Source organism: Artibeus jamaicensis, unplaced genomic scaffold (genome assembly GCF_021234435.1).
Source record: "Artibeus jamaicensis isolate MK-2021 breed Jamaican fruit bat unplaced genomic scaffold, CSHL_Jam_final contig_923, whole genome shotgun sequence".
Lineage (NCBI taxonomy): Eukaryota > Metazoa > Chordata > Mammalia > Chiroptera > Phyllostomidae > Artibeus > Artibeus jamaicensis.
Genome location: NW_026522014.1, coordinates 11,550,935 through 11,578,333, shown reverse-complemented (window position 1 = coordinate 11,578,333; position 27,399 = coordinate 11,550,935). Strand labels below are relative to the sequence as shown.

Below are 27,399 nucleotides of genomic sequence, written 5' to 3'. Positions count from 1 at the left end.
ACTTCCAGTGTTTCATGTTTAATTTCTGGAGATTAATTAGAATGCAAATTTTTAAGAATAGCAATTTTTGACAACATAGTAATAAATCACTTAAGGATGGAGCTTTTTGTTGTTGCTGTTTTTTTCTCAGTTAGTTTTTCTAGCTAGTGTTTGAGTCCTCTTGTTGTAGGACAAATGGTTCCTGCTTTTGAGGGAAACAGTAAAGAGCACTGTTCAGGTTTAGCAAATGAGTTTCTCTGTGGGGTCCACTCTGCCCCCCCACCCAAGCTCACACACAAACACACAGGATAATCAGAAAAATGAGCTGTGACTAGCATTTCAAAAATAAATTTAAGTACTTTTTTAAGTGAACACATTTTCTTCAATTATTCTCAGCTGTTAAATTATATTTACATTTAAAATTTCCTCAATTATGAAAAACAGTTTTATTTCTTGAAGCATTTAGTTATTATAATAAATTGTCTAACAGTGATTTAAATTGCATGTATGGTTACTCAAACACAACAAGTTCTCAGTTTTAACAAAACCACAACTATTTTATTTTTTAAAATTATGTACATTAAATATAGCCATTTTTGCTATACATCTGTAACAATATATACTTTTTATTTCTGATATTTTAAGATCCAGTCTCTCTTACTTTTCCTATAAAGTACATCTTTCACTAGTTATAGTTTCTGTATAAACTGAAATTAGAGACTACCAGAATTTATTTTTTTGTATTTTAAGTTATTTTCTCATTCTTCAAAAATTTCAAATGTATTGTCTTAAATTTATTATTTTTCTATACTTTTTTTATTTCTTGGAAAAAAATCCATGTGTTTAAATGAATACTTAGCTTTAAAATTCTAAAAATGTGCATTGGTGCCTCTCCTAATATAAAAGCTTTTCAAATTTTTTTCTATTTGATTGCTCTCCTAGTTTCCCCATTTAATCTTTTAAAGTATTGTACATGCTCCACTCTCTCCGTTCTATGGAAATCACTCTCCTTAAAGTTACAATTACTAGTGATCTCTTGTTGTTATAGCATTTTGAAATTATTTTTGTTTAATATTCTGCTTTGTTCGTTTCTCATTTTCTTTATTCACAAGTTATACATTCATACTTTGTCTTGATCCTGGCCCTAATTTTACAAGAAAATAGGCCCTTCCTTTAAAAAAAAAAAGAGAGATCTACATCAGAATAAACTATGTTTTTAAAAACCTATGCATTTTTTAGTGTTTAAATCAGTTCAGACAACAGGGCTTTACATCTTTTTCTTAACTAAAGATCTGTGTGTATAGGAAGGTAATTCTATTGTTCATTACAGAAGAACACAGTGTAAGTGGCAAATGTCCTTATACTCGGAGTTCTTCTACTCAGGAAACAAGCCCACCGCAGACACTGTAGTGTAGGATGGAGTCAGAAAATAAAATGGCCGCCCTCTTACTAAGCTGCCTCAAAGTCTGACACTCCCACCCGAACTCAAGCTTATTTGCTGTAAACCTGGATGTCTGGGAGTCCCATGGGTATTTGGTTCATGAAACAAGACTTGAGCAATAATAGAGTTTTCATATATTGAAAAAAATATATAGCCCTCTCAAGGCTAAGTTACTTTAGCTTCTGTGCATTTTTTGAAAATTTTAAGCAATTATAAGGACTCATTAATATATTGATTTTGTACCTAAGTGAAACAGAGTAATTTACCTTATACCATTTATGTATTTATATAATTTGTAGTTTCTTCTTTAATCACTGTATGAAAATTTTAGTATAAAGTTGACTTGCTCTTCACTGATGCTTACCTATTACTACTAATTGTCTTTAAGCAAACTGTATCTACTTTCTTATGTTCTTCTACTTTCCAAATAGTGCTATTATTGTAGCAAAGGGCTAACAGAAGTGAAATTGATGGGATGTGGTGCCATCAATGTGAAGCTTTACATCGTCCAGGAGGAGGCCTAGCTAAATGAAGTCCAGGAGGAATAGATTGCAGAGAGAAACACAGAGGATGAAAGTGGACTTCATTTCACAGCTTTCAAATGATATTACTTCCTTTTACATATTACTTTTGGAATGGCATGAGTTTCAGAAGCCAGACTGAGCAGATTCTTAAGATGGTCTATCTCCAACAACTAAGATGGTAGTTGTGTAGCCTTGGGCCAGTTATGGTAAGGTGTGGGGCAGTTTTCTAGTTCATGAAATACAGTTAATGATACCCATAGTGTAGGATTGTTACTAATAATTAAATGAGTAGATGTGTCTGAGGCAGAACCTCATACACAGTAAGTGCTCAGTAATTGACTATTATCATCACAGTGAAACCTGGGTAAAACATTCTGGGGGATCACAAAACCCCACTCCGGGCCCTCAGAGGGCACTCCATGAATATTACTCATGCCTTTGCTCTTCACCTCTGTAGGGATCTGCGGTTTCCCAGTAGAAGGCAGAACAGCACTGACATGTTCAGAAAACATCCAGAACCATGTGTTCCTGAATCTCACTAAATCCTAGATGAAGATGAGTTTTTTATAATTTACAAATAGCAACTATTCCAACTCTATTTTCTATCAGACATGTATCATCATGCTTGAAGTCACTGAAAATAGAGATAGAAGTCAATTTATTTTATTCTTGTCTTTCACCTTTATCTCTTATACTCAACCTATCACTGAAACTTTAAATTTTCTCCTTAAAATAGATTTCTCCGATTTGAGTTTTCATCTCCATCCTCCCCAGCCCGAGTGCAAGCTCTTAGCACCTCTTAACTAGATTAGATCAGAATCTCTTGGCTTATCTCCCTAACAGAAGGTACTTTTCCTATAATGCAGGCTGCTCTCCACCTCCAGAACCATCTTCTGAAAATACTAGTTTGTTATCATATGCCACCTTCAGCAACCCATAATAGTTTTGTGATAATAAATGCAGTCCTCACCTCCTCCTACCCCGACCTGGTTTTCAGTTCCTCAAATATCAGACAGTAAGGCACAGGGCTTATGTAACGTTCCGTCTACACACAGCCCCCTGTGCAGCTGTGCGTATTTGTTGACATTCTCTTGGGGAGGCCATGCTCTCCCTCCCCCCACCTGCTATTTTGCTTCCTGCATTCCCTTCAGCGCACCCACTTTGATTTTTACTGAACCTCAAGAACCAAATAAAATTCTGTATCCTCCTTGAAATTTTCCTTGGTACTGGTATTTTTTGTGAATAACTTCCGTATTTTTTAAATAAATTTATTTTCTTTCTTTCTTTCTTTCTTTCTTTCTTTCTTTCTTTCTTTCTTTCTTTCTTTCTTTCTTTCTTTCTTTCTTTCTTCCTTCCTTCCTTCCTTCCTTCCTTCCTTCCTTCCTTCCTTCCTTCCTTCCTTCCTTCCTTCCTTCCTTCCTTCCTTCTTTTTTTCTAGAAGGGAGGGAGAAAGAGAAGGGGAGAAACAGCAATGTGAGAGAGAAACATCGATCTGATCTGTTGCCTCTTGCATGAGCCCCAACAGGGAACCGAACCCACAACCCAGGCATGCGCCCTAACTGGGAATCAGACTGGTGGCCTTTCATTTTGTAGGATGACGCTCAACCAATTTAGCTACCCTAGTCAGGGCCCTTCTGTATTTTTAATCCACACAGAAGAGAAGGCCGAGATGCTCTCCAGAAACCTCTGCGTATTGTCCACACATTATAACATCAACTGCACTGCTAGTCTAGGGTCTGACCCAGCTTTGGTCCAATACACACATTATTTCTAATCACCCCCAGTTCTTCATGAAATGCTGAGTTTGTAGGAGGTCCTCAGTAGGTTCAATTTAATGTCTGGTGTACTGTCCTTCTTACTGTTAATGTATATTTAACTTGTGTGACTTAAATTCAGTTTTTTAAAAACTCCTATAGTCCTATAATAGAAAATCTGCATCAGATATACTAGGTGAGTTCAGGCAAATTCTTAAAGACATAAACCTACTTTAACACCTTTTTTTTAAGTCAGGACCTGTGATTTCTTCATATAATATATAATATTTTGCCATCTTGTAGTTATAAAGATAGGCTCTTAGAACTGCAGTCTTTCTTCAGCAAATATAATGAGTTAAGAATATGAAAATAGAAACATTGTAAGCTATAACAGTGTAAATTATCTTCTAACCTTGAGGCAGCCATTTTCCTGTGCTTTGTAATTCAATCAGCTGGGCTCAATGTCCTTGTTGGTTCTCTATTCCTTCTCCTGCTCACATCTATCCCACTGTTTATACCTGTTCATTCCTTCTCCAAGGGTGTTTCCTTGACTTTCTGTTTGAAAGAGGTTGTGATTTGCTCCTGGTTGTAGTAAAATGTCATTCCTCAGGCAGGTCTCACCAGAGCAGGAGGGGGAGACATGTTACTTCAGTTTAACAATATAAGCCTGTATTAAGGCTGTGATGTATTTACTCTGGTATCATGTGGAGCTACTACTTTTATGAAAACATTAAGCTGGAAGCAGTAGCGTTTAAAGGTTTTCATTGTCTTTCCAATAGGAAGGTTTTTGCTGTAACAAATTCCGGAAATAATCTAGCACCCTGAAATTTCAAAATGTTAGAGACCTAAGAATGTATAATCCAACAAATGCTCCTTTAACTTATGTCATTCAGTATTTTTTTCTTTTCCCCAGAAGATTGACTTATTTCTCTTTATTTTCCCCTCAAAATTCTTAGAAAATTTTGTTTTCTATCTTTTCCTCTTTCATTCCTACATTCTTCTGCTTCCTTCTCAATACAATGCCCTCAGTTTCTTTTCCTCGGCTCCATTCAGTAAATACACATGCACACACACACATGCACACACACACATACACACGCACACATATACACACACACCCCTTTTCTTGAGACAGCTTTCTCCAGTAAACATAGACCTGGCTCTGAATTAGGTGGTGTTAGAAATTCTCATAAACTCTGAGATTATTTCCAAGTATTTGTTTCACTTCCAGGAAAAGCTGGTATATATTTTACCTATGTCCTAGATGTGGGACTGATTTCCTTAACATAAATGGGAATTTTTGTGCATAAAATAATGACCTGAGGACTTCTATGTCTTACCCTGAGAAAATGCAAAGATAGGCGAACAACTGTACAACATTTTTTAAAAGGTCACAATTGCTTTGCTCTGGGGCCCCACTGGCAGTTGTACAGATGAGGCAGGACCTGTGAAAGCTGTGGTTTGAAACCTGTCTGTCACGTGGCCATCTGCCCTCCACGTCCATCTTCTGTGTCCTGACCTCTCTCTATGAGGAGCCAGTCATTGGATCTGGGTGCAAACTAATTCCTTGTAACTTTACTTGAACTTGAATATATTTACAAATAAGCTCACATTTATGTGTACCAAGGGTGAGGATTTCAACATATCTTTTGAGAGACTCAGTTCAGCCCACAACATTTGGTGATCCCTTATCTCTGAATCGAAAATCCAGGACCATGACATAGTCTAAGAAAAATGACTAAGTTCAGTAAGTTAATAATATATTTAAACCAGTCACTAATTTTATTTTGGAGGAAATATGCAGCTGCTTTTGCCAAATCCGAGTGTTCATATAATTAGTGTTGTTTTTCATGTGGCTTCAACTGCTTCTTTATCCTCAACACCTCTTGATAAAAATCAGTAGCCCCTTATTAGATTAAACTACTCTTTTTATGAGGAGTTTACATGCCTGTGACAAGCAGAGCTGCTAATTATGAATGAACATGTAAAAGTACTTTTATTTCATATAATGTACTCTAATGTATATTGCTACAATATAAGCAGCCTTCACTCCATGGCAGGGAGGTTGCATGGCAGGTGTTTTAGACGGAAGGATGACAGAAATAGCCCTGCAGTAGAGCTGTGTCTCCAGCAATAAATAGGAGCACTCACTGGACTCCTATCCTTGGTTGCTAATTAACTGTTACATAGGTAACTGTGTTGTGAAGTTTAATGTAGCCGTGGCTTACATGGGCTGGCTTTTGGTTCAAAACTGAAAAATGATGTAGTTTTTGTTTTTGTTTTGAACAAGAAGCTATTTTATTAATAAGTATAATTTTTCTAAAGCATGATATGTCATTGAATTGATATGATGAAGGATCAAGAGAAATCCTTAGATGCATTTAAACAACTGCGACTTTAGCATATCTGTATGATTCCAATGAAAACTAATGCTGCAATTTAAAAAAAAATCACCATTTAACATACTATGTTATAACACCTCAAATTAAACTTGTGTCCACATTGATAAAAATATTGGGTTAGGTTCATATATGTTGAAAAGTAAATAACACAGTGTATGATTATGCAGTAAAGTAATGTAGAGCTGATAAATACAATATAAAGATACATTTTTATAATGATAATCATCTTATATTTATATCCTGCTCCTACTGAGATGAATCTCTGGTTGCATTTACATATTGAATTACAAAGTTAAAACTAATGATGGGATCAATTATGCCCCATACTGAGCTGTGCACTTTGGAATGACTTTGAGAAAACAGGAGGGTCAAAAAGAAAAAAAAGCATCTACAGTGCACAGTGGTTTCAAGATTTTGCTAAGGAAGGACTGTAATAGACCATAGTGCATATTTGTCAAAGAAAGCAGGCTTTTTTTTTTTTGCTGCAAAACCTAAAGTACATTTTTAGTATCAGCATTTCCGAGGATTAGAAAACATATAGATTGGGTCACAGAAGTTGCTAAAATGGTTAATTTAAGGTAGATGTGTAAGGGCAAATATAATATGAATCGTTTTATGATCTTCTTTGTTTGTTCTTCTAATTATTTTTATGTACCTTTAAGGTGTTTGCTCTCTCTGAGTTGAAATATAATCTGCCCTATGTTTGCTTCTGTCACGCAACATTTGATAGTGTCCTCTTTCTCCTTTCCTAGCTGCATAATAAGTGTGCTTCTCATCTAAAACCCGAATGTGACTGCGGGCCCTTGAAGGACCATATTTTACCACCCACAACAATCTGTCCAGTGGTACTGGTGAGTTTTCCCTTCTCATCCTCCTGCTATAAAACCTGGGGTTTCTATGACTAACTGGTAGGCTATACCACTAAACGCTTCCAGCACTAATTGTCCATTGATCAAGGCAGAGCTGCATGGATATAAAATACCTCATCACTTCGGAGGAGACACCTTTGCCCACTGTATTTCCTTTTTCCTTCATGGTACAATAAACATTCAGTAAGGTATGCTCTAACCAAAGCTGACTCAGGTTTTATCACTTAGTCATGCTGGACTTACCAGAAATTGTATAGGCAGAACTCCTCTACGTTTTACATGTTTTATAGATCTAGCTTCCCAGAATAATGAATTTATTCTTATGGGCAGCTTTGCTGGGGATGCACATTATATATCTGCAATGGTGAGGTCCCTTATCTAGGTCAGAGGCTCCCTAGATTGAGGGCACCTTGAAGAAAGCTATGCATTGCCATCAGGTGTATTTTATTTTTTACTAGTGAACAATAAGTCAAACTATCAGAAAAGCAATTACTTAGTTCATTCAACACACAGGTGAAAAATACATAAGGAAGATAAGGTAATGCTGGAAAGAATAAAACTTGGTAGCAAGAGAAGCAGATATTCAAAGAAAATATTCATATTATATTTCAATATCCAAATCATTTCTAAAATGAAACAGTTATTTTACAAAACAAACTATTTTATATCCATAATTCAGTTCTCAATTTTAAAAACAATATGAAAATTAAGTAGCTGGAACTTCAGCTAGATATAACAAAAATACAGCTAAGAAATGTTAGACAAATACTTTTCTAAAGGTCAACTTAGAAATTAGTCAAATTACTCAATTTGCACCCACTTATGGTTCATTTTTTAATTATCTGTAAAATACTGGTTGCATTTTAAATGTACTTATTTAAAAATTACTAAGAACTCTTCATCTTCTCAAACTACAAATATAGAGCAAAGGAAAATACCTCCACATTGCTGAGGCTAGCAATAACTAATCCTAACTTTCTTTTCTTCATCTAAAATTTATTAGACATCCTGTAGTAAATAAGATTAATTAAAATTAATGAGAGCCATGTAAAACATTTTTATTTTAGATGAATTCTGGTGTCATCTTTATGCTTCTGTGGTATCTTCTTAAAGAAAAAGGGCTTGCAGAAATTTTACATATTTTTACTTTAAAAGATTGTGAAGTAATTTTCCCAGTTTAGATATATTCTCAATCTCAGATTTTAACTGAGAGCTAATCTGTTACATCACCCTGTCATTCCATTGCCCGTGTAAGTTCTACTCAGTTCTGTGAGGCAGAGGTGAGACAGAGGACGGCTTCTTTGCCCACCTGTGTCAACTTCTGGTCACATAAAATCAATCATGAGATGGATTCCTTTTGTTCTCTTCTGTTGTTCTGTTCTTTCTTTGAGAGAATCAAAGGCACAGAACCCGTGTCATGTGAGTTTTCTTCTGTCAGTCTTGCCAACTCTTTTATTGCTTTTTTAGACACTTTTGATTCTAAAGATTTGTTTGCAATCCCTAAATCTTACTGCCATTGTAATCATGATATATATCTCATCATTCTCTATTTTTAAAATGTTTTTGGGTCTACCTACTCTGAAGTATTAGGCACTATTGACCATCTCGTTCTAAACCTTCTGCCTTTCTCTGACTCCTGGTACCATGCTCTCCTGGTCCTTCTTCTGTTTCTTCGATCTCTTCCTTTCAGCATCTTTCCTGGCTTTCACAGCTTCAGCCTGCCCTATGCTGACGCATCCCTGTGCTCTGCCATAGGGTCCCACGCTTAACTCCTTCCTCCCTTTACATCTTCCCAGTGGGTTCCTGTTTATTTAGTTGACTCCTTACCTTGTCAATTTATATTTAGTTCATCTTTCTCTTCTGAATCTCAAACTTGTAAAGTTGCAACCCATGTTGTTTTACATGGCCAATATATTAGAATTACTTTTTTTAAAAAGATTTTATTTATTTCTTTAGAGGGGAAGGAAAGGAGAGAGGGAGAGAAACATCAATGTATGGTTGCCTTTCCTACGTCCCCTGCTGGGAACTGGCCTGCAGGGGACCGGCCTGCAACCCAGACATGTGCCCTGACTGGGAATCGAACTGCGATCGTGTGGTTCGCAGGCCCGCACTCAATCCACTGAGCTATACCAGCAAGGGCCTAGAATTACTTAATATAATCAGAATAACTTATTTCCTAAGTACAGATACTATATCTGCTACCATGCTAAATATTCATTCATTTATTTGACAAGTATTTACTGAGAATTATAGATAACATTATAAATAGGAGGAATAGTAAAATGTAAACAATGTCTTTGTTTTCATAGAGTCTTCATTCCAGTAAGGTGAAATAGAAAATAAACAATGCAATAACTAATTATTTAGTACCTAATTACATAAAGACACTGGTGGCATTTTAAACATAAAGAAAAAAATAAAGCAAGAGAAGAAGAGAAGAAATGTTATGGCTGTGATAGAAGAAGTGGTCAACAAAGACTGCATCAAGGAGATAGTTGAGTGGAGAGTTGAGGAATGTGAGGGAGTCACTCCTGGAAATCTGGGGAGAGAATTTCACAGGCCACGAATCCTCCAAGGAAAGAGTAGAAAGGGCACAGAGGTAAGGAAAACCTGACGCCTCTGAAGGGCATCAAGGAAATTAGGGCCTAGTGGGCAGAGGAAGGCATAGTGGAGGAGAATGTCAAAGATGTTATAAGATTTTCACATTCTGTAGAGAAATTTAGGCCATAGCAAAGTTATTAGCATTTACTCAGAATGAAGGTGGAAGCCATTAGAAAGTTTTAACTTACAATGAAAATGAATAATCTACCTTCCTGTTGAGGGAGCAACAGTGGGAAAAATATGAGATTTCACTTTTCTCAGAGATAGAAATGGGGTCCTTGCCAAGAGCAAGGATGGTATAAGACAGGAAAGCTTTGAGCATTGGGAAGAAGGTGCACAACATTCAGCCAGGAAAATAGGATTATAATGGATCAAGGAAATACCATTGATTGGTTGGAGTAATGAGAAGTAATTCATTATTAATAATTATAAATTTAGAATAAGACCGGTAAGCTTAGATGTGCATATTTCTAATCATAGTCAGTTATATTTCTCCAATTACATTCCAGCTCCAGGAGCAGAATAAGCATAGCACAGCCGTAAAAGGCTGCATTTCATCAAATATGATAAAAGGAGAGTGTGTGCATGAGAGGGATTATAAGAACTGATCATGGAATTTCAGCTGTGACATGAGGGAATTGGGACAGAAGAGTGAGGCACAGCAATGGATATGAGGAATAATACATTGTAAATTACAGTGAAATCAAAGATTGTTGGAATCAAGGTTATTGGTGCCAGATTATGAGAGCGAGGTAGCAATTGCCATGAAGGGTTTGTGATTGTTGATAATGATATGTATGAGTTTATTTAATTCTCAACCTGACAGCATGATATTAATATTGTAACTATTCTTGTTTTGCATATGAGGAAACAGGGACACAGAGGTTATATACATTTTCTGTGTTACATAGCTATGAAATAGCAATTTAGGATTGGAGACCATGGAGCATCACTGAGCTCACCAAGGCTCACCCTTAATAGAACCTTAATATCTCAACTTTCCACCAGAAACTAAACTCATCATCACCTGCTTCATCTTCAATATCAAATTAATCATTAGGCATCAATCATTAGGCATCAATCCTCCTTGATTTTCTTAATTGTTTTTCCTTCAGCCCAAATGCAACTGCCTCACAGGCTATCCTCAGAAATTGTTCCCCAGGATTGTCGTCAAATCAGGATTACTAAATTGCCTTCTTTCCATCAACTCCCTATGGCTCTAAAAAGACAACAATGTATTTTTTCCACTTAAATACACTAATATATTTATAATGTTTTCAGTGATTTGTTATTTGAGTTTCAAACTCTCTAGCATGTTAAACAAGGCTTTGACTATATCAGTCTACCCAATCCTCACATATCATCTTATGTATTAGATATCAAGAATAATTTAAATTTCTTGTAATTCTCTAAGTACAACTGCTCTGTAAAGCCTTTGAGATTTTGTATATGTTAGTAAATGAGCCAACACTTTGCTTTAAAATTTATTCTGCCTGGATAAGTAGAAACAAAAAGTTACTTTCTTATCATGAAATAAGTACCTCGAATGCTAAACCCATTATCTGTTTAAATACTAATATTTTAAACACATTAATAAAGTTCTGTCCAGAAAATTGCTTAATCTGCTCTATGGCCTCTGAGACTTCACAATTTGTATACTTTCAATAATATTCCAGGAATGATTCAGACCTCATCATTGCTATTATTTTTCATCTTTTGTTTAAAGAAAATTGTTAGTACATACAAATAATATATGTTGTTTTGTTTTATTCTTTAAGAACAATTTTCTTCCTTAAAAATTATAAGTCCAGTTTCTGAAAGTAAAGCAGGTGAGGTCCAGACTTGGTTGTTGCAAGATGGCAATCAATATCATCCCTATTACATTGAAAACATAAGTTATAGACTTAGGACATCTAGTTTTATTGAGGTCTTTCTTTTCCTTTGCTTTGATTCTGTGGTCAGGATTGGTTATTGAATGAGTGACATAAGCTCAGTATATATCCTAGTTGGGTCATCTTGCTGATATATATATATACTACAAGGTCAGTTCGTCTTCTGGCATTTGAGAATATCTTTTCAGGTATCATATATATTCTCAACATTTCTGTAATACTTGTCTTAGCCTTTCAATCTTTCCCTAACACTTTTTATTAACTTTAAGTAAATAATTCAATAGTTATGTGTTCAACTAGTATGGAGATTATTAAAGTAAGCATTGTTTTTGCACTGATGATTTGTTTTTATAAGCATGCACTACAAATGGCTTCCATAGACAGTGGCTCTTAATAGCGCCGGTTGCCATATAAATGGACTAAAACCCAACTACTCTGAAATTAAAATCTATATGTAATCATCAATGATTCCATACTCAGATATAATCACTCTTTTCTTGGATTGCATTTGGTATCTAGCATGTTTTAAGCATACTGTCATAAAAATACTTTGGTCAAAATTTATGTAGCGTAAGGGATTTTACCAAAATCTTTTATGACTTTTTTAATGTGTGCAGGTACTTATAATGCTTTCTTTGAAACAATTTTTTTAGCAAAAAGTTTGACAAGCGCAGTACAATGACTGCCATGATGAAAGTGACTTCAGAACTGTTTACAAATGTAAATTTCTTGGTTTTCCCTCATCCCACCTCCAAACAACTATAAAGTGAATCCAGTGTATTCAGTTCAACTCTTTGTAAGCAACTTAAATTCTATAAAAGGCCACTAACCCTTACCAATTGATTGTCAAAACAGATGTCTCCTCTTTAATGGGCTTCATTTAAGAAAGAAAGCATTTTTTATTCTCGTTATAGATCACATTCGGAAACCTGTCCCATGCTAATCAATGTGACAATACATATGGAGCATGGCCTGACTGGCATGCAATCCAGTCACGCTTCATGATCTAAATTTTACCTCTAACACAACACAGACTCGCTGCAAGTTGTTTTAGTCCCATACAGATTTGCTTTTGTTAAATTTGTACTTCCCATTATGTCATTAACCTGCGTTGAATGCTATTTTTAAGAGATCACACGAAACACCCTATTGTAACAAGGAAATGTTGTTGGAGATGCTTTCATTACCTAACAGATCCCTTTTGGCTGTTTATCATGGCTAATTGTCTCTTGGACCTACAAGTCTTATTATTGTCATATTTTATCTGCTGTCTGTAGAAAGCATATAGTTAAATTTATACCCACACTAGACTATGATGTTGGTATAAGTGATATTTACTTCTATGTACTAATCTATAACTTTATTACTATCCTATTCATAAATTTTCCTGTACTATAATGGCCTCATTTAGTACTTTAAAATTATTTTTGATGGCATATAAATTTGTTAGGTCACAGAAATCAGTGGAATTGACTAGTTAAAATCCCATTGATTCTTAGAGTAATTTTATGGAGAAAGCTTTAAATTTGATCAACTTCTATAGAATGATGGTATAGTCTTATATTCTTGCTAAGTTATACACACACACACACATACACATATACACATATATCTATACACTTTTTATGATCAGGCAAACTGGGACTCTAGGGGTACATGCTTTTATAATGATTCTTCAGTTTGAAAAAGACTTTTATTCATTTTCTTCTGCTACTACCAACAAAAGAAGACTTGAAACCTCATGAGGAGTGGCATTTAAATTTTATGTTTGAACAGTAATATGAAGCAGCTTATCATGAAAATCATATTATTACATTTAGCCCCTTGTTAGTTTTCTCTATACATAAAAGGGTTTCAGTACATTATTATTTAAAGGCTAGGTTCTTGTTCTCTGGCAAAGGGTTAATTATTTATTTTAATTTCTTCAATTATAGCCAACATACAATATTATGTTGGATTAATGTATACAGCATAGTAGTGTTAGATATATACACACATACACACACATATCTATATCTATCTATATCTATATTTATATCTATATCTATATCTATCTATATCTATATCTATCTATATAATGTAGTGATTATCTAAAAATCTAGTATCTATCTAGTATCTACCTGACCATAAATGGTTATTATAATATTGACTATATACCTTATGCTGTACTTTAAGGGGTTCATTATTTGGTCCTTTGTGATATCAGTATGTCTTATTAAAGTTTATAAATTAAAATATAGGACTATTTGATTACCTAATGCTTTAGTTTTTATTATAGAAAAGTATCCACTCTTTATATACTGTTACTCTATTTGAAAGTGATTTTAGAATCATTACTGTTCATATATATATTATTTTTATGTATAATATCTCTGGTTTAGATCCTTTCTATTTTTCTTCTCTCTTCTCTCCTCCTTTCTTCTTTTCATTGTCTTTTATTAAAGTCAACAGAGCTTCCCTGGTTGGTGTGGCTCAGTTGGTTGGAGTGTCCTCCAGTAGACCGAAAGGTCGTGGGTTCAGTTCCTGGTCAGGGCATATACCTAAGTTGTGGGTTTGATCCCCATTTGGGGTACAAAGAACCATGCAACCAATCAGTGTTTCTCGCATCAGTGGATATCTCTCTCTGTCCCTCCATGTTTCTCTATTTGCCTCTGTGTCTTCCTCTCCTCTCCCAAAGCAATAAAATGCCCTTGGTTAAGGATAAAAAAATAAATCAAAGTCAATGGGACTACAAACTGACATAGAACAGTTCTTTATTTTTTATAGATTAGATTCTATTGGTGTACTAAATATTCACATACAGGGACTCTACAGGAGAAACCACCTTAATTCATCCTGCAGGTAATTCAAAGAGTAAATGAAAACTTTATTGAAGAAATGATGTCTGAGCTAAGTCTCAGAAAATAGGGATTTCGCTGTTAAATTCAAGGTGAACTGTGTATAAATAGTCTCAGCATCAAAAGAGTAGGTTGGGAACTTAAAACTACAAAATTTTTATTAAGAGTTACCCATAGACATGAGGTTTGGAGAGATAAACAAGACAAGGTCTGAGATTGTAAAAATCTGGCCTGTCTTGTCAAGGAGTTGGGCTTATCCAGTATGAATAGAAGAGTGCATAATTAGGTTTGTGTTTTAGAAAGATGATTCTGCTAGCTATGATTTAAAATAAATTTAAAGTAGGGAACAGAGGATATATGAGAGTGTGATAATAGGGCTGTGTTGTGAATAGTTAAATGGCATTAACAGAGTGAGAAATTGAGGGAACCAGGAGAGAAGATTGTAGCAGAAAATGAAAGTTTGATTTTAAAGTAGGTTAGTTTCAGAGGATGCTCAAGTTCAGTGTATAGCCATGTATCGGGGTCATTCAACTATGTGTAGAGATGTTTCATTAGATGTAAGAGGGAAAGGGACTCAGGATAGTTGATTGTACATTCTCCTTAGACAACCCAGTATAATCATAGGGTTGCTTGCTATGCATTGCTTGCTATGACACTAATGGATAAGGGTGGCTAGGAGAATGATGAAATTGCATGAACCTCAAATGATGAGGTTCTGCTGTGGGGCTGGAGAAATCTTGATTTTGATGGAAGGCCAAGAGAGTCTCTTAAAAACTGTAGGACCAATAATGGTTGAGATGATCAATGAGCAACCTCTTTTCAGAAGTGTTATAGGGAAAGTGGCTGACTTAGAAATGAAAATAATTTGTTTATTTTAAGCAAAAATTCCAGAGAGCCCATTGAAAAGTTTTCAAGTGAGGTGAGATATGGAAGATAATTGATGAGAAATAAGCATAGAATAGTGAAAACCAAAAAGGATAGAGTACTAGAAACTTCACCTTCTAATGTAAACTGTGGATCTGTGGGCGAGTTGTTTCCATCAAATCGTTACAGAATGGTTACCAATGACTTGTGTCCAGAACATAAAAATAATTTATATAAATCTGTAGTAAGCAACCAACAATCCAATTCAAGTGGACAAATAACTTAGGCATTTGAACAATATGAGGTCTTTCCACAATGTATCCAGGCATAGAGAATGAAAAATAGAGACATTTATTGAACAAGATACAAGATACAAGAAACATTGTACACAAGACAATGATGACTTGGTCCCCTTCAAAGTAGGCATCTCACACAGTTTTCCCAATCGCCATCAGTTGCCCTGATGTGTTTTCCTGAATCTCATCAATGGTCTGAAACCTCTTCACCTTCAAAGGTGACTTCAGTTTTGGGAAAAGCCTGAAGTTGCAGGGTGTCAAATCTGAGCTGTAGGTGGACTGAATCACCTGGGTAATTTGATGTTTCATCAAAAACCTCTGCATGAGACATAATGCATGAATGAGAATGTTGTTGAGATGAAACTGCCAATCACCAGTTGCCCATACCTACAATTTTCTGAATCATCTGAATAACCTCTACAGAGGGATGTTCAAGCTTAATGCAAAACCTGATTCAGATTCATTGATCTACTTGCTCAGTCATTTTGAATGTGTTAGCCATATACTACACGTGCTCACTCAAAGGTGTCTACCGCCCCCACTGACTAGTGCAGTGAAGTCATCATTGTTCACTCATGCACATTCCAGTCCACTCTCCTTGGCTGCCAGGCTACATTGACGACATGCACACCATTCTCATTATATTAATAATGGTTGGATTTTTCCAGACAGACCTTGTAAATATCCATATACACATCACCAGTAGGCATATTAGACATGCGCTCACTATTATTCCTCATCTGGATAATGTATATTTAACTCTCAATAAATAACACCACACATCTATCATAATGATTATGACAATTAAAAATCCTAAGCTTTGGAGAAGCTTTAAAGCAACTGGATTTTTCACACATGTGGGAGAGTTCATTGGTTCAGCAGCATCAGGATACTGTTTGGCAGTGTACTGTCTGTATTAGATCCTGGTTTTCTCACTAACTTTGTGACAGGCAAATCATTAATAATTTGTACTCCTGTACGCCATTCATAAGATGGAATTAGATAAATCAATATATGAATGTTGTTTAGAAGTATATCTAGTAAATACTAAGTGCTCAGTTAATATCATCTAATATTACTTTAAAATTTTTTTTATTTAATTATTTTTCAAGTACAGTTTTCTGTCTGTTTCTCCCATCCCAGCCCACCCCACTCTGTGCTCCCCACCTCCCTCCCATTTCCACCCCCCTTAGCTGTTGTCCATGTGTCCATTATACTTGTTCCTCTAAATTCCTCCCCTTTTCCCCTTAAATTCCCTCCCATCTCCCTTCTGGTCACTGTCCCCCTGTTCTCTATTTCAGGGTATTTGTTTTTATTTTCCTTGCTTATTTGTTTTTTTTTCTTGTTAAAGGTGAGATCATATGGTATTTGTCTTTCAATACCTGGATTATTTCACTCAGCATAATGCTTTCCAGTTCCATCCAAGTTGTTGAGAAGGGTAGTAGCTCCTTCTTTCTTTCTGCTGCATAGAATTCCATTGTGTATATGTACCACAATTTTTTGATCCATTCATTTACTAATGGGCACCTAGGTTGCTTCCAACTCTTGGCTATTATAAATTGTGCTGCTATGAACATTGTGATGCTATGAACATTGTGATGCATAGGTTCTTTGAGATTGGTGTTTTAGGGTTCTTAGAATATAATCCTAGCAGTGGAATTGCTGGGTCAAAAGGCAGGTCGATTTTTATTTTTCTGAGAAAATTCCATACTGTTTTCCATAATGGTTGTACCAGTCTGCAATCCCACCAACAGTGAACTAAGGTCCCCTTTTCCCCACACCCTCTCCAACATTTGTTGTTTGTTGCTTTGTTCATGATAGCCATCCTGACCAGTGTAAAGTGATATCTCATTGTGGTTTTAATTCGCATCTTTCTGGTGACTAGCGATATTGAGCATCTTTTCATGTGTCTCTGGATATTCTGTATGTCCTCCTTGGAGAAGTGTCTGTTCAAGTCCTTTTCCCATTTTTTAATTGGGTTAGTTGTCTTCTTAGAGTGCAGTCATGTGAGTTCTTTGTGTATTTTGGAGATTAAACCTTTGTCTGAGGTATCATTGGCAAATATGTTTTTCCATACAGTTGGTTGTCTTTTTAATTTAATACTGTTTTCTTTAGCTGTGCAGAAGCTTTTTATTTTGATGAGATCCCATTTGTTTATTCTTTCCTTTATATTCCTTGCTCTAGGGGACATATCAGTAAAAATGTTGCTGCGTGAAATATCTGAGATTTTCCTGCCAATGTTCCTCCTAGGACTTTAATGATTTTATGGCTTATATTTAAGTCTTTTATCCAGCTTGAATTTATTTTGGTGTATGGTGTAAGTCGGTGTTCAAGTTTCATTTTTTTGCACATAGCTGTCCAGTTCTCCCAACACCATTTGTTGAAGAGGCTATCTTTACTCCATTTTATGTTACTGCCCCCTTTGTCAAATATTAATTGACTGTAGAGAGTTGGGTTTAGTTCTGGGCTCTATATTCTGTTCCATTGGTCTACGTGCCTGTTTTTATGCCAGTACCAGGCTGTTTTGATTACAGTGGCCTTGTAATACAGCTTGATATCAGGTATTGCGTCCCTCCTACTTTGTTCTTCTTTTTCAGAATTGCAGCCACTATTCGGGGTCATTTATGGTTCCATATAAATTTTTGAAGTGTTTGTACTATGTGTGTGAAATATGCCATTGGTACTTTAATAGGTATTGCATTGAATCTGTAAAATGCTTTGGGTAGTATGGACATTTTGATGATGTTAATTCTTCCAATCCATGAACACAGTATATGTTTCCACTTGATATAGCAAAAACAAAAATAAAATATCTGGGAATAAACCTAACCAAAGAGGTAAAAGACCTGTATGCAGAAAACTACACAACACTAATATTACTCTTATTTTAGGTGTTATGTTGGAAATCAGAAAGTAAATTTTAATCTTAAAAAATAACAAATACCATATGGTCTCACCTTTAACAGGAACCTAAACAACAAAACAATCAAACAAGCAAAATATAAACAAAGACACTGAAATAGAGAACATGCTGACAGTGTCCAGAGGGGAGAGGGGAGTGAATTTCAGGGGAAGGGTTGACAGGAACAAGTATAAAGGACACATGGACAAAAACCAGGGGGGGTGGAAATAGGAGGGAGGGGGTGGGCTGGGATAGGAGTGAAAGACAGAAAACTGTACTTGAACAACAATTAAAATTTAAAAAATAAATAAATAATAAAATAACTAATATAATTTATAAAAATAATATTAAATAACAGAAAAATAGAAATCCATAATTAGTTATATAAGAACAATTATTGGTGTATTAATAGAATCACTATTAAAATTTCCTCTTGATTTTTAGGTGCACGTTTTACTGTTTTTGAAATTAAATTCATTATATCATGTGACTTCCTAGTTTTACACTGAAGCTAATAGCATTAAATGTTTATTTTCATATAGCGGCTCTGTAATATCTCATGTGAAAATATCATAATTTATTTCAAACACTAGATATATTTAGAATGTTTATTTTTGTATTATAAGTAACATCTGTAGGAAGAGTGGCTACTCCTGGTTACTATCTAATCAGCATTACAAAGTATCATTGTTCTGCACTGTGTTATCTTATTCTACAGGTGAATCAGATGTTGCAGTTTCGTTTTTCAGTACTGTAAATACATTTCCAAATCAGGGACATAGTGATTGGACTTTTTTCTAGAACCAAGCATTAGTTTTAAAATTGAGTATTAATTAGTTAAACATTTAAAAATTAGCTTTAGGTAATTAATTTATTCCGCTTTTAAACATTCACAATAGTATTAAAATATACAGTAAAAGTGATATTCATTGACAGGAAGTGATGTGACATAAAACAAAGAGCACGTCCATTCTGCCCTGTGGACTGATACTGGGTATTCTCCCCAGAATATGTTCTCTCGTTACACTATCCTATGTTACTTAAAATGAACCTTTATGAACACCAAGAAAATAAATAACAGGGCTTGTCAGCTCAGGCAAAGAATAACAAAACTATTTGGAAAATAGCAATTTTGAACACATTCTTTTGATTTATTTCAAATGGTTATGGTTCTACCTCTGTCTTATCTCCATTGTGACTCTGCACTTGTCTACCTCATGGTGTTACTGAAGTGGCAATCTCTTTATCTCTATGTGTAAAGCCCCCAGAACCACAAGGCTACATTAAACTCCCTTCTTCCCATCTTGCTTGTGTGTCCACAATGATGAGAATTCTACTAAAGTATGCATTGTAGGCATGGTGACTAAGGCTTAAATAGAAAGAGCATATTAAACCCTCCCTTAGAACATGCGTTTATCCACATCATTACAACTCAGCAATGTCCACAGGTCTGTTAGGGTCTGGAAGTTTACTTTGTGTTTCTTCCTCGCAGACCAAGTATCATGGGTCCTTTCTGTTTTGTCACTTATCTTTAAGTAGCAACAAATGACTACCACAAAACAAAACATCATCCAATTAAAGGAGGGAGGGGTACATTTGTGTTCTCTGTGATTCTGAAATTTGAATTTTGAATACTCTGTAACCTAATTTCTTATGCTAGTTTAGTGTTTCAGAGTCTGGTGGAAAGGTGTGCACAATTGGATACGGATGTGACTTGCTGCACCGAGCTTCAGTTTTTATTATTGTCACTTCAGCTGCTTTCCCCTTCTTTTCCATTCACTTCTTTAACCCTTAACCAGTCACCGAAGTCATCAATTATCCTGAAATTCTTTATGTCGTGTACCATGGATTTGTGCCTTTGCCATTTTCTTTTTTGTCTAAAGAGTGGGACAAAGCACATGGGCAGTGCTCAGTAAATGTTTCATCAATGTCATTTCTTAATATGCATTTAATTAATATTCATTATAGATCAATTCATAATTGTCATCATAGTAATGATAGGCAAAGAGGAGTCACCTTTTTTTCATATTTTGAAAATCTAACTCAGACTCAATTTTACGGTATTGTTCACAATGGAGAGCTGCTTTGAGTTTTTGTATTTTCTAAAATGTGAAGAAATAAATTTTGTATGATCCTTTTTTCCCCAATGGTTTTCCGATTTAAATTCTAATATGAACCATGTTAAGCACTAGAGAGTCTCCATTTATATAAAACCCGAGCATACTTATTTTGGTTGGACACTTCTTCATGTACATGTACTTGGAAGGGGCACAACATAAGGCAGGGAAAAGGACGCATCATCACTAAGCCATGAGTCTATCCTTCCCTTGTGAGGTGAGCCATTTATCAGTTACATCGTTTTAGGGAGACTAGTTTTATTGCTTTCTGAAGAAACCATCTTTATGTTAACCCAGGTAGGCTCTATTATGTGGAATGTATGTACTGATAAACAGGGTCTAATCTAGGAAAAAATTATATGTTACAGATAACTATATTTGTTTCTATTTAAATAAATGTGGTAGAGTTCTATTTTTTAAAAGTCTAAAATATTAATTTTAGTTTATTTTATAACAGGGCAGCAAAAAGTACTACCAACAATTTCTATGATAAGTTAGCTGTATCTAGAGCAAGTTACAATTCTTTTATGGAAAAAAGTTGTACCTTGTTGGCTTAGTCTGGGGTTATAGACTATCAAAAAAAGAGCTGTATGATATAATGGGAAGTTCAATGAGTTTAAAATCATGAAAACCTAAAATGTATAGCCAAAAATGAGCATTATTCTAAAGACAGAATAAATATTCAGAAATTAAAAATCTATGAAATGGATTCAAAGAAAACAAAGGATATTATTCATTTTGTTTCATTCCGAAGAGGATATGTGTTTTTGTTGTGATGAATTACGTTATCCTATGACTTATTAATGATTACATTTGAGGCGACATATGTAAATATATAGTCAAGCGTAATATAAAATATAATCATTTTGTGCCAAAATTGTTAGACTTAAAATTCATGTCACAACAATCTAAAAACTTTTCATGCTACCTCGTAGAGGTAGCGTGCAAATTTGTCCCTGAGTTTCTTTGTAGCCTCAGGAAAAAGAGGGAAATGTAGGCTTGACAATAATTACAGCACAAAAACAAGCCATTTACTTACAGAAAACACTTTTTGTTGTTACTGCTGTTAATGAGATCTGAGATAAATCACATAAAATGGTGTTGGCTGGGGTCTACTCCTCAACAGTAATGCTGTACTCAATACAGAAATATTTCCAATGATTCTGGTACTTGGTTGCAATGGTCAATGCAGACTAATGGCTTATGGCCGAAGTGCATATTAGTGTAAATAAGTCTACTTATTCCCCCAAATGTAGTAGCAGTATGGATAATTTGCCACAAGAAAGCAAATAAGCATAGTAGTTTAAAGTTAGGTGAATGTTACACATGAAAATTTATTGCATGGTATAGAAGAAAATGTTAATGGCAATTGCTTTACATGGTCAAGAATACATCTACTTTACAATATACTGACTTAAAAGGTAAAACTAAAAGGTTTATAAAAGATAAAGAGGAAAAGTAATGCCTATCAAAAACTAAAATATCTAAGTATCTGCACAGGGAAAAATATCAACATTGAGGACAATCAAATCAGTGATGTTCAGGAAAGGATTAAGAAAATCTATTGTCAAAAGAGGAATTTCAACAAAGTGGAAAGAGTTCATGCTGTTCCTAAACCAAAAAAATAATTACAACTAAAGTATGAAGTCTAATTATATGGAAGAAATCAGATTTAGCTAAAAAGACTCTATATTTTTCAAATTCACTCATTTACTTATGACTATTTTCATGAAATATTTTTTACTTGACAAAATGATTTCAAAGTTTGCTGAGAAGAATAAATGTTACACAAACACTTTATGTATTCTGGATAGAAGAGTAATAAAAATTATTTAAACAAACCTTAAGCATATGTTATTCAAGTTACAGTGATCAGAATAATGTAATAGTGTCTTTAGAAGATATAACAAACTGGTAGAATTCTTCTGTGAAACCATCTGGTCCAGGGCTTTTGTGTGTCGGGAGTTAGCCAAGTGCTGGAAGCAAGCTAGGTGCCCATCAGTAAATGAATGGATCAAAAAACTATGGTACATTTACACAATGGAATTCTATGCAGCAGAAAGAAAGAAGGAGCTTCTACCTTTTGCGATAGCATGGGTGGAACTGGAAAGCATTGTGCTGAGTGAAATAAACCAGGCCATGAAAGACAAATACCATATGATCTCACCTCTAACAGGAAGCTAATCGACAAAACAAACAAACAAGCAAAATATAACCAAAGATACTAAAACAGAGAACAGGCTGACAGTGTCCAGAGGGGAGAGGGGAGTGAATTTCAGGGGAAAAGAGGAAAGGTTTACATGAACAAGTATAAAAGACACATGGACAAAAACTACGGGGGGTGGAAATGGGAGAGAGGGGGGAGGACATGGTGGGTGAGCTGGGATGAAAGTAAGAGACAGAAAACTGTACCTGAACAACAATTTTTAAAAAATTAAAAATGCTGGTAGAAACTCTAAAACATATTGAACTATATATAATAATGTATATAATGTAGATTGCACATCAAATCTAGCAAGGGGTGGTGGTGATCAGAAGTGTTGAGATTACTGTATAATCAAATGAAAAACTAAAATAAGATAAATTCTACTTTACTCTCATTGCAAAACAAATCATCCATAGATTAAAGGTTTAATTTTTGCTTTGTAGAATGCCCTTTTACCTTTCCCTAAAAAGAAAAAAGAAAATGTTGACAGACTTTAACAAACATTTATCTAAAAAATGATAAAGATTAAAACTCACAATCAAGGTAAAAAGGCATTATAACAAAAAAAAAACCCATCTTGCTAAATTAATGGAGATAATTTATTAAATAATTAAAAAAGTTAAACCTTGTAAAATAATCAACAAAGCACATTAAAACAATGAGATATACTTTTAAATTCCTTTTTGGCAAATATTTTTAAAATGCTAATACTCTAGTGTTGGTAAGAGTGTGGAAAACTGACACTCCCCATTAAACATGGATGAGGCTAATTTGCTACAGACGGTGGCATGGCAGCTCCCAGATGCATGAACCTCTGTGTCGGTGTTTCTGCTCATGCCCTCTGTAGGAAGATTGGGGTTAGGCAGGCAAAATATCCAGGTCTAAGTTGACTACAGTGGAAATAAACGACCATTTCCATCTTCCAAATTTTAAATTTTGAGTGCAATAAAAATGGGAATCCCTTTAGCACTAGACATTTATGGATAAATTTGACCTTGGAGGGGTAACCTGTGGTTTCAATGATTCCAGATGAAGTGGGAGTGGTAGCGATTGTAAATTATTTATATACATGATTTTTTTCTGTTACATTAGTAGCTAAAACTTGTCTATTCTCAGTCTTTACTTGAAATCAAAGCAAACTGATACACACACATTTTGGTTTATATAGTCATACCTCAGACATAGAGTGGGTTTGTGTCCAGACCACCACAATAAAGCCAGTTACAGGTATACCTTGGGGATATTGTGGTTTGGGTTCCCTATTAATGTAATAAAGCAAGACATAGTCTTTTTTCTGTTGGAGAGGCTTGGCTTCCATTTGTAAAAAATGTAACACCTGTAAAGCTCAATTAAGAGAAGCACAATAAAATGAGGTCTGCTTGTGTATCAATTTTGTGCATACTTGCAATGAGTTTTGACTCACGTCTTTGTTCCTTAGTAAAATCTATGTGCCCTGTTTTCATGGAATAAGAATAGTTTAGTTCGGTTGAGCCCTCCATGCCCACTCCTTGCTGTCCAATTTGATGACAGAATCTATCATTTTACACTCTGTTGCTGATACTCATGGGAGCTTTGATGAACTCATTTGTACAAGGACACCCGAGTCCTGGTGGCATGTTACACAACCACCCGTGTTCGGTTGCTGATTTCCTCACTCCTGTGTCATTCCAACCACAAACATTTTCAGACATTTTCATTCGGTTACCATTTCTCCAACACCCTTAAGTCATCTAATACCTACATTACACCAATTCCTTCTAGCATTTTCTGCCTCTCTTGCAACTCATTTCTGTCCTTTTGTGACATTTGTCATAACCTGTAATGATATTCTGTTGATACGCTAATTTACAAAGGAAAAACTCAAACAAGATATAATCCAATGTGCAACTGTTAGGTAATACTTGAAAGCACTATGATTTGAGTCCGGTACTTGAACTTCTCATTCTTTTATCCTTAGTTGTGTGTCTGCCCTAGAACCCACACCAGAGAAAGCTGTTCTTTCTCCAGTGTAGTTACTTTCTGTATTTGTACATGGATGTGACCTTTGCCTGCCTTTTAATGTAGCCATGGACATAAGCAGGTGTGAGACATCCGCACTGTGTCAGATTCCCCTCCTCCTTCCTTTTCAACCTGCATAATTCAAACTTCTGACTGTTTCATAGTGTAAAACTGCTGTTGCCATTGATCTTAAATCTAGTGGTACTTTCTGGTTGGATTTCCAAGGAGCAAAGCATGAACCAATGATTTGGCTGTGTGTCATATATAAAAAAATCTTTAAGGGAGGGAGGAAAGAGGAGAGAGATGGCCATATTTTGAGCAATGAATTTTCATAGGGAGAATTTAAGTTTTGCTTTGAATCCTAGATACACTGGGAAACAATCATTCCATAGGATTGTTCTATGTAAAAGAGCTGGCTTCCCTAACCCATATCTTGACTTAAGGCAAAAGGGTGGCTTTCTCTAACCCACATCAATCATTCATTAGCTGTGGGCTTCTCCAGATAGGAGATGCTCTCAGGAGGAGGAGGCCCTGCTCCTGTGCGCAAAGAGTAATTCTTCAGAAAATGGGACAGCTGGGAGGTCTCCGCAGTCAGCACTGAGAGCAGCTGGGGACAGATGCTCTGGCCAGGAAACAGGGGTGAGCTTTGGGCCACCAACAGGATTACTAGATTCCCTTTGCAAGAAGGATCTCATCGGAATCCCCTCCAGCATTTGAGCGTATTTGAAATGCATGCTCTGTTCTCATAAACGGTAACACTCATTGCCCTGGATGGTTGGCTCAGCTGGTTGGATCATCATAATATATACACCAAAAGGTTGAGAGTTCAATTCCCTGTCAGGACACATATCTAGATTGTGGGTTTGATTTCCATTTGGGGTGCCTATGGGTAGCAACTGACCAATATTACTCTTTCATTTTGATGTCTGTCTGTCTTTCTCTGTCACTTCCCCCTCTTCTCCCCCCTCATATCAATAAACATGTCCATGGGTGTGGATTAAAAAGTTAACATGTAACATTAGTCTAACACATTTCTACTACCTCTCTAGCCACACTTTATTGATACTGCTAAATTCCTTGTCTTCCTTTTATTTTGATATATATGTATGCTTCCATTTTAAATTATATTCTTATGTTATGCTCTCTGCGAGGGATCTCATACAATTTCATGACTGAAACTACTACTTTTGAATATGCCTCTGCAAGTGTTGTCCTTGCTCCTTTAAATCCTAATATTCAGCTTCATGTTATAAATTTCCCCTTAGATATTCCACAGAGGCCTCAAAGTCCACTTGTGATGACCTGAACTTAAGTTGTTTCTTGTGAAACTCCTTTATGCTCATTGAATAGCACCATCATCATTCCTAATGCTCACATTAAAAGGAGTTAATCTCTTTATCTCTATTATCTAATTCAATTTGACATATACTAGATGCTCAGCAAATATTACAGTATTAATAAATGACATTCGGTCAACTCTTATTAATTCTATCACTTATCACTTTTTTCCTGTGTTGAGAAGAAATACATCAAACCATAACAGACATCAAATACATATTACAATGAATAAGTGACAGAGGTTTATTTTTTAAAACCATTGTTATCCCATGAAACTGAATTTAATTGTTGTAAGCTAATAAAATCAGAGTAAAGTATGTGACAATGAGGTAACATTAGTGGATGTCAAATTATTATTGTGCTTAGTTTCTGGAGTGGCAGTAGAAGTATTTTATAGTTATTACTGAATTTTGAAAAACTAGTGATTGTAACATTGTTGTAGTTATATAAAATATCCAATAGATGGTACTATGAAATGCCTAATATTTCCAATAAAATAGTAGAGAGCTTAGAGAGAATATTTTAGAATTCTGAGCAGAATCAAGACATTTTCCCCCAGATATTAAATTATATATACACTCTATTTTATAAAGTAATACAGCCTAAACAATGCAGCAGTCCATGCAAAAATATTATAAATGTTCACTCTTAGTGTTCAGAAAATGAAAATTGGTGTTTACTGCTAAATGGAACTTGAAAATTGTTTATATTCTATTAGTAGAATTTTATTGTTCTTATTTGTGCCAATTACCCTCACTGTATATGGTATGTTTGTTAATGTGACTCAAATCATAGCATTTTCAATTAGCAACTGTAGATGCATGTCTTTGTTACAATATTCTACAAAACTTTTCTGCTAAAAATTAAGAAAACCCGTGTGACATGATCTCCCTTCTCACTGAGCAAGAGCGAATCCATTATTCCTTCCAGCTTTTGGTCTAAATCAAGACCATCTTGATATCAGAGTGAAACATCATACCATTTTGTAAATATAGCAAACACTTGCCAAACATATAACATATTATCACGTTAAAATTTATTTTTAAAAAAGAGCAACAGTTTAATTGGTTACAGTTTGCTCCTAAAGAGCATGTGAAAACCTAAAGTTTGTAGACACCTCATTCATCTTAGTGCTCACTTGAAAATTCCCTTATAAAGTGGTGCATGTCTATTTGTGATGACCAGAAATAAGTTTTATAAAAGCTCTTAATAAAGCTAAAAATGTCAAGAATTATCTGATAACATAGAAAACTTGAAAATTTGAAGTATCTTACTTGAAATGTATATACAGCTTTTTAAATGTTTGCTACTATTTATATTTGTAAAAATGATGAATATTTCTCTGTATCAGGGTTGTTTATTTATTAATTTATTCAGTA

General features: G+C 35.0%; 1 protein-coding gene across 1 annotated transcript in view; it reads left to right on the top strand.

Annotated features, from left to right (window-relative positions):
- The window catches only part of DGKB (diacylglycerol kinase beta), a 566,799-nt gene that overhangs the window by 133,597 nt on the left and 405,803 nt on the right, over positions 1-27,399 (top strand). Inside the window, exon 11 of the mRNA XM_053655066.1 lies at positions 6,853-6,951. Within this exon, the coding sequence (XP_053511041.1) occupies positions 6,853-6,951 (99 nt within the window). The remainder of the gene's footprint in view (positions 1-6,852; positions 6,952-27,399) is intronic.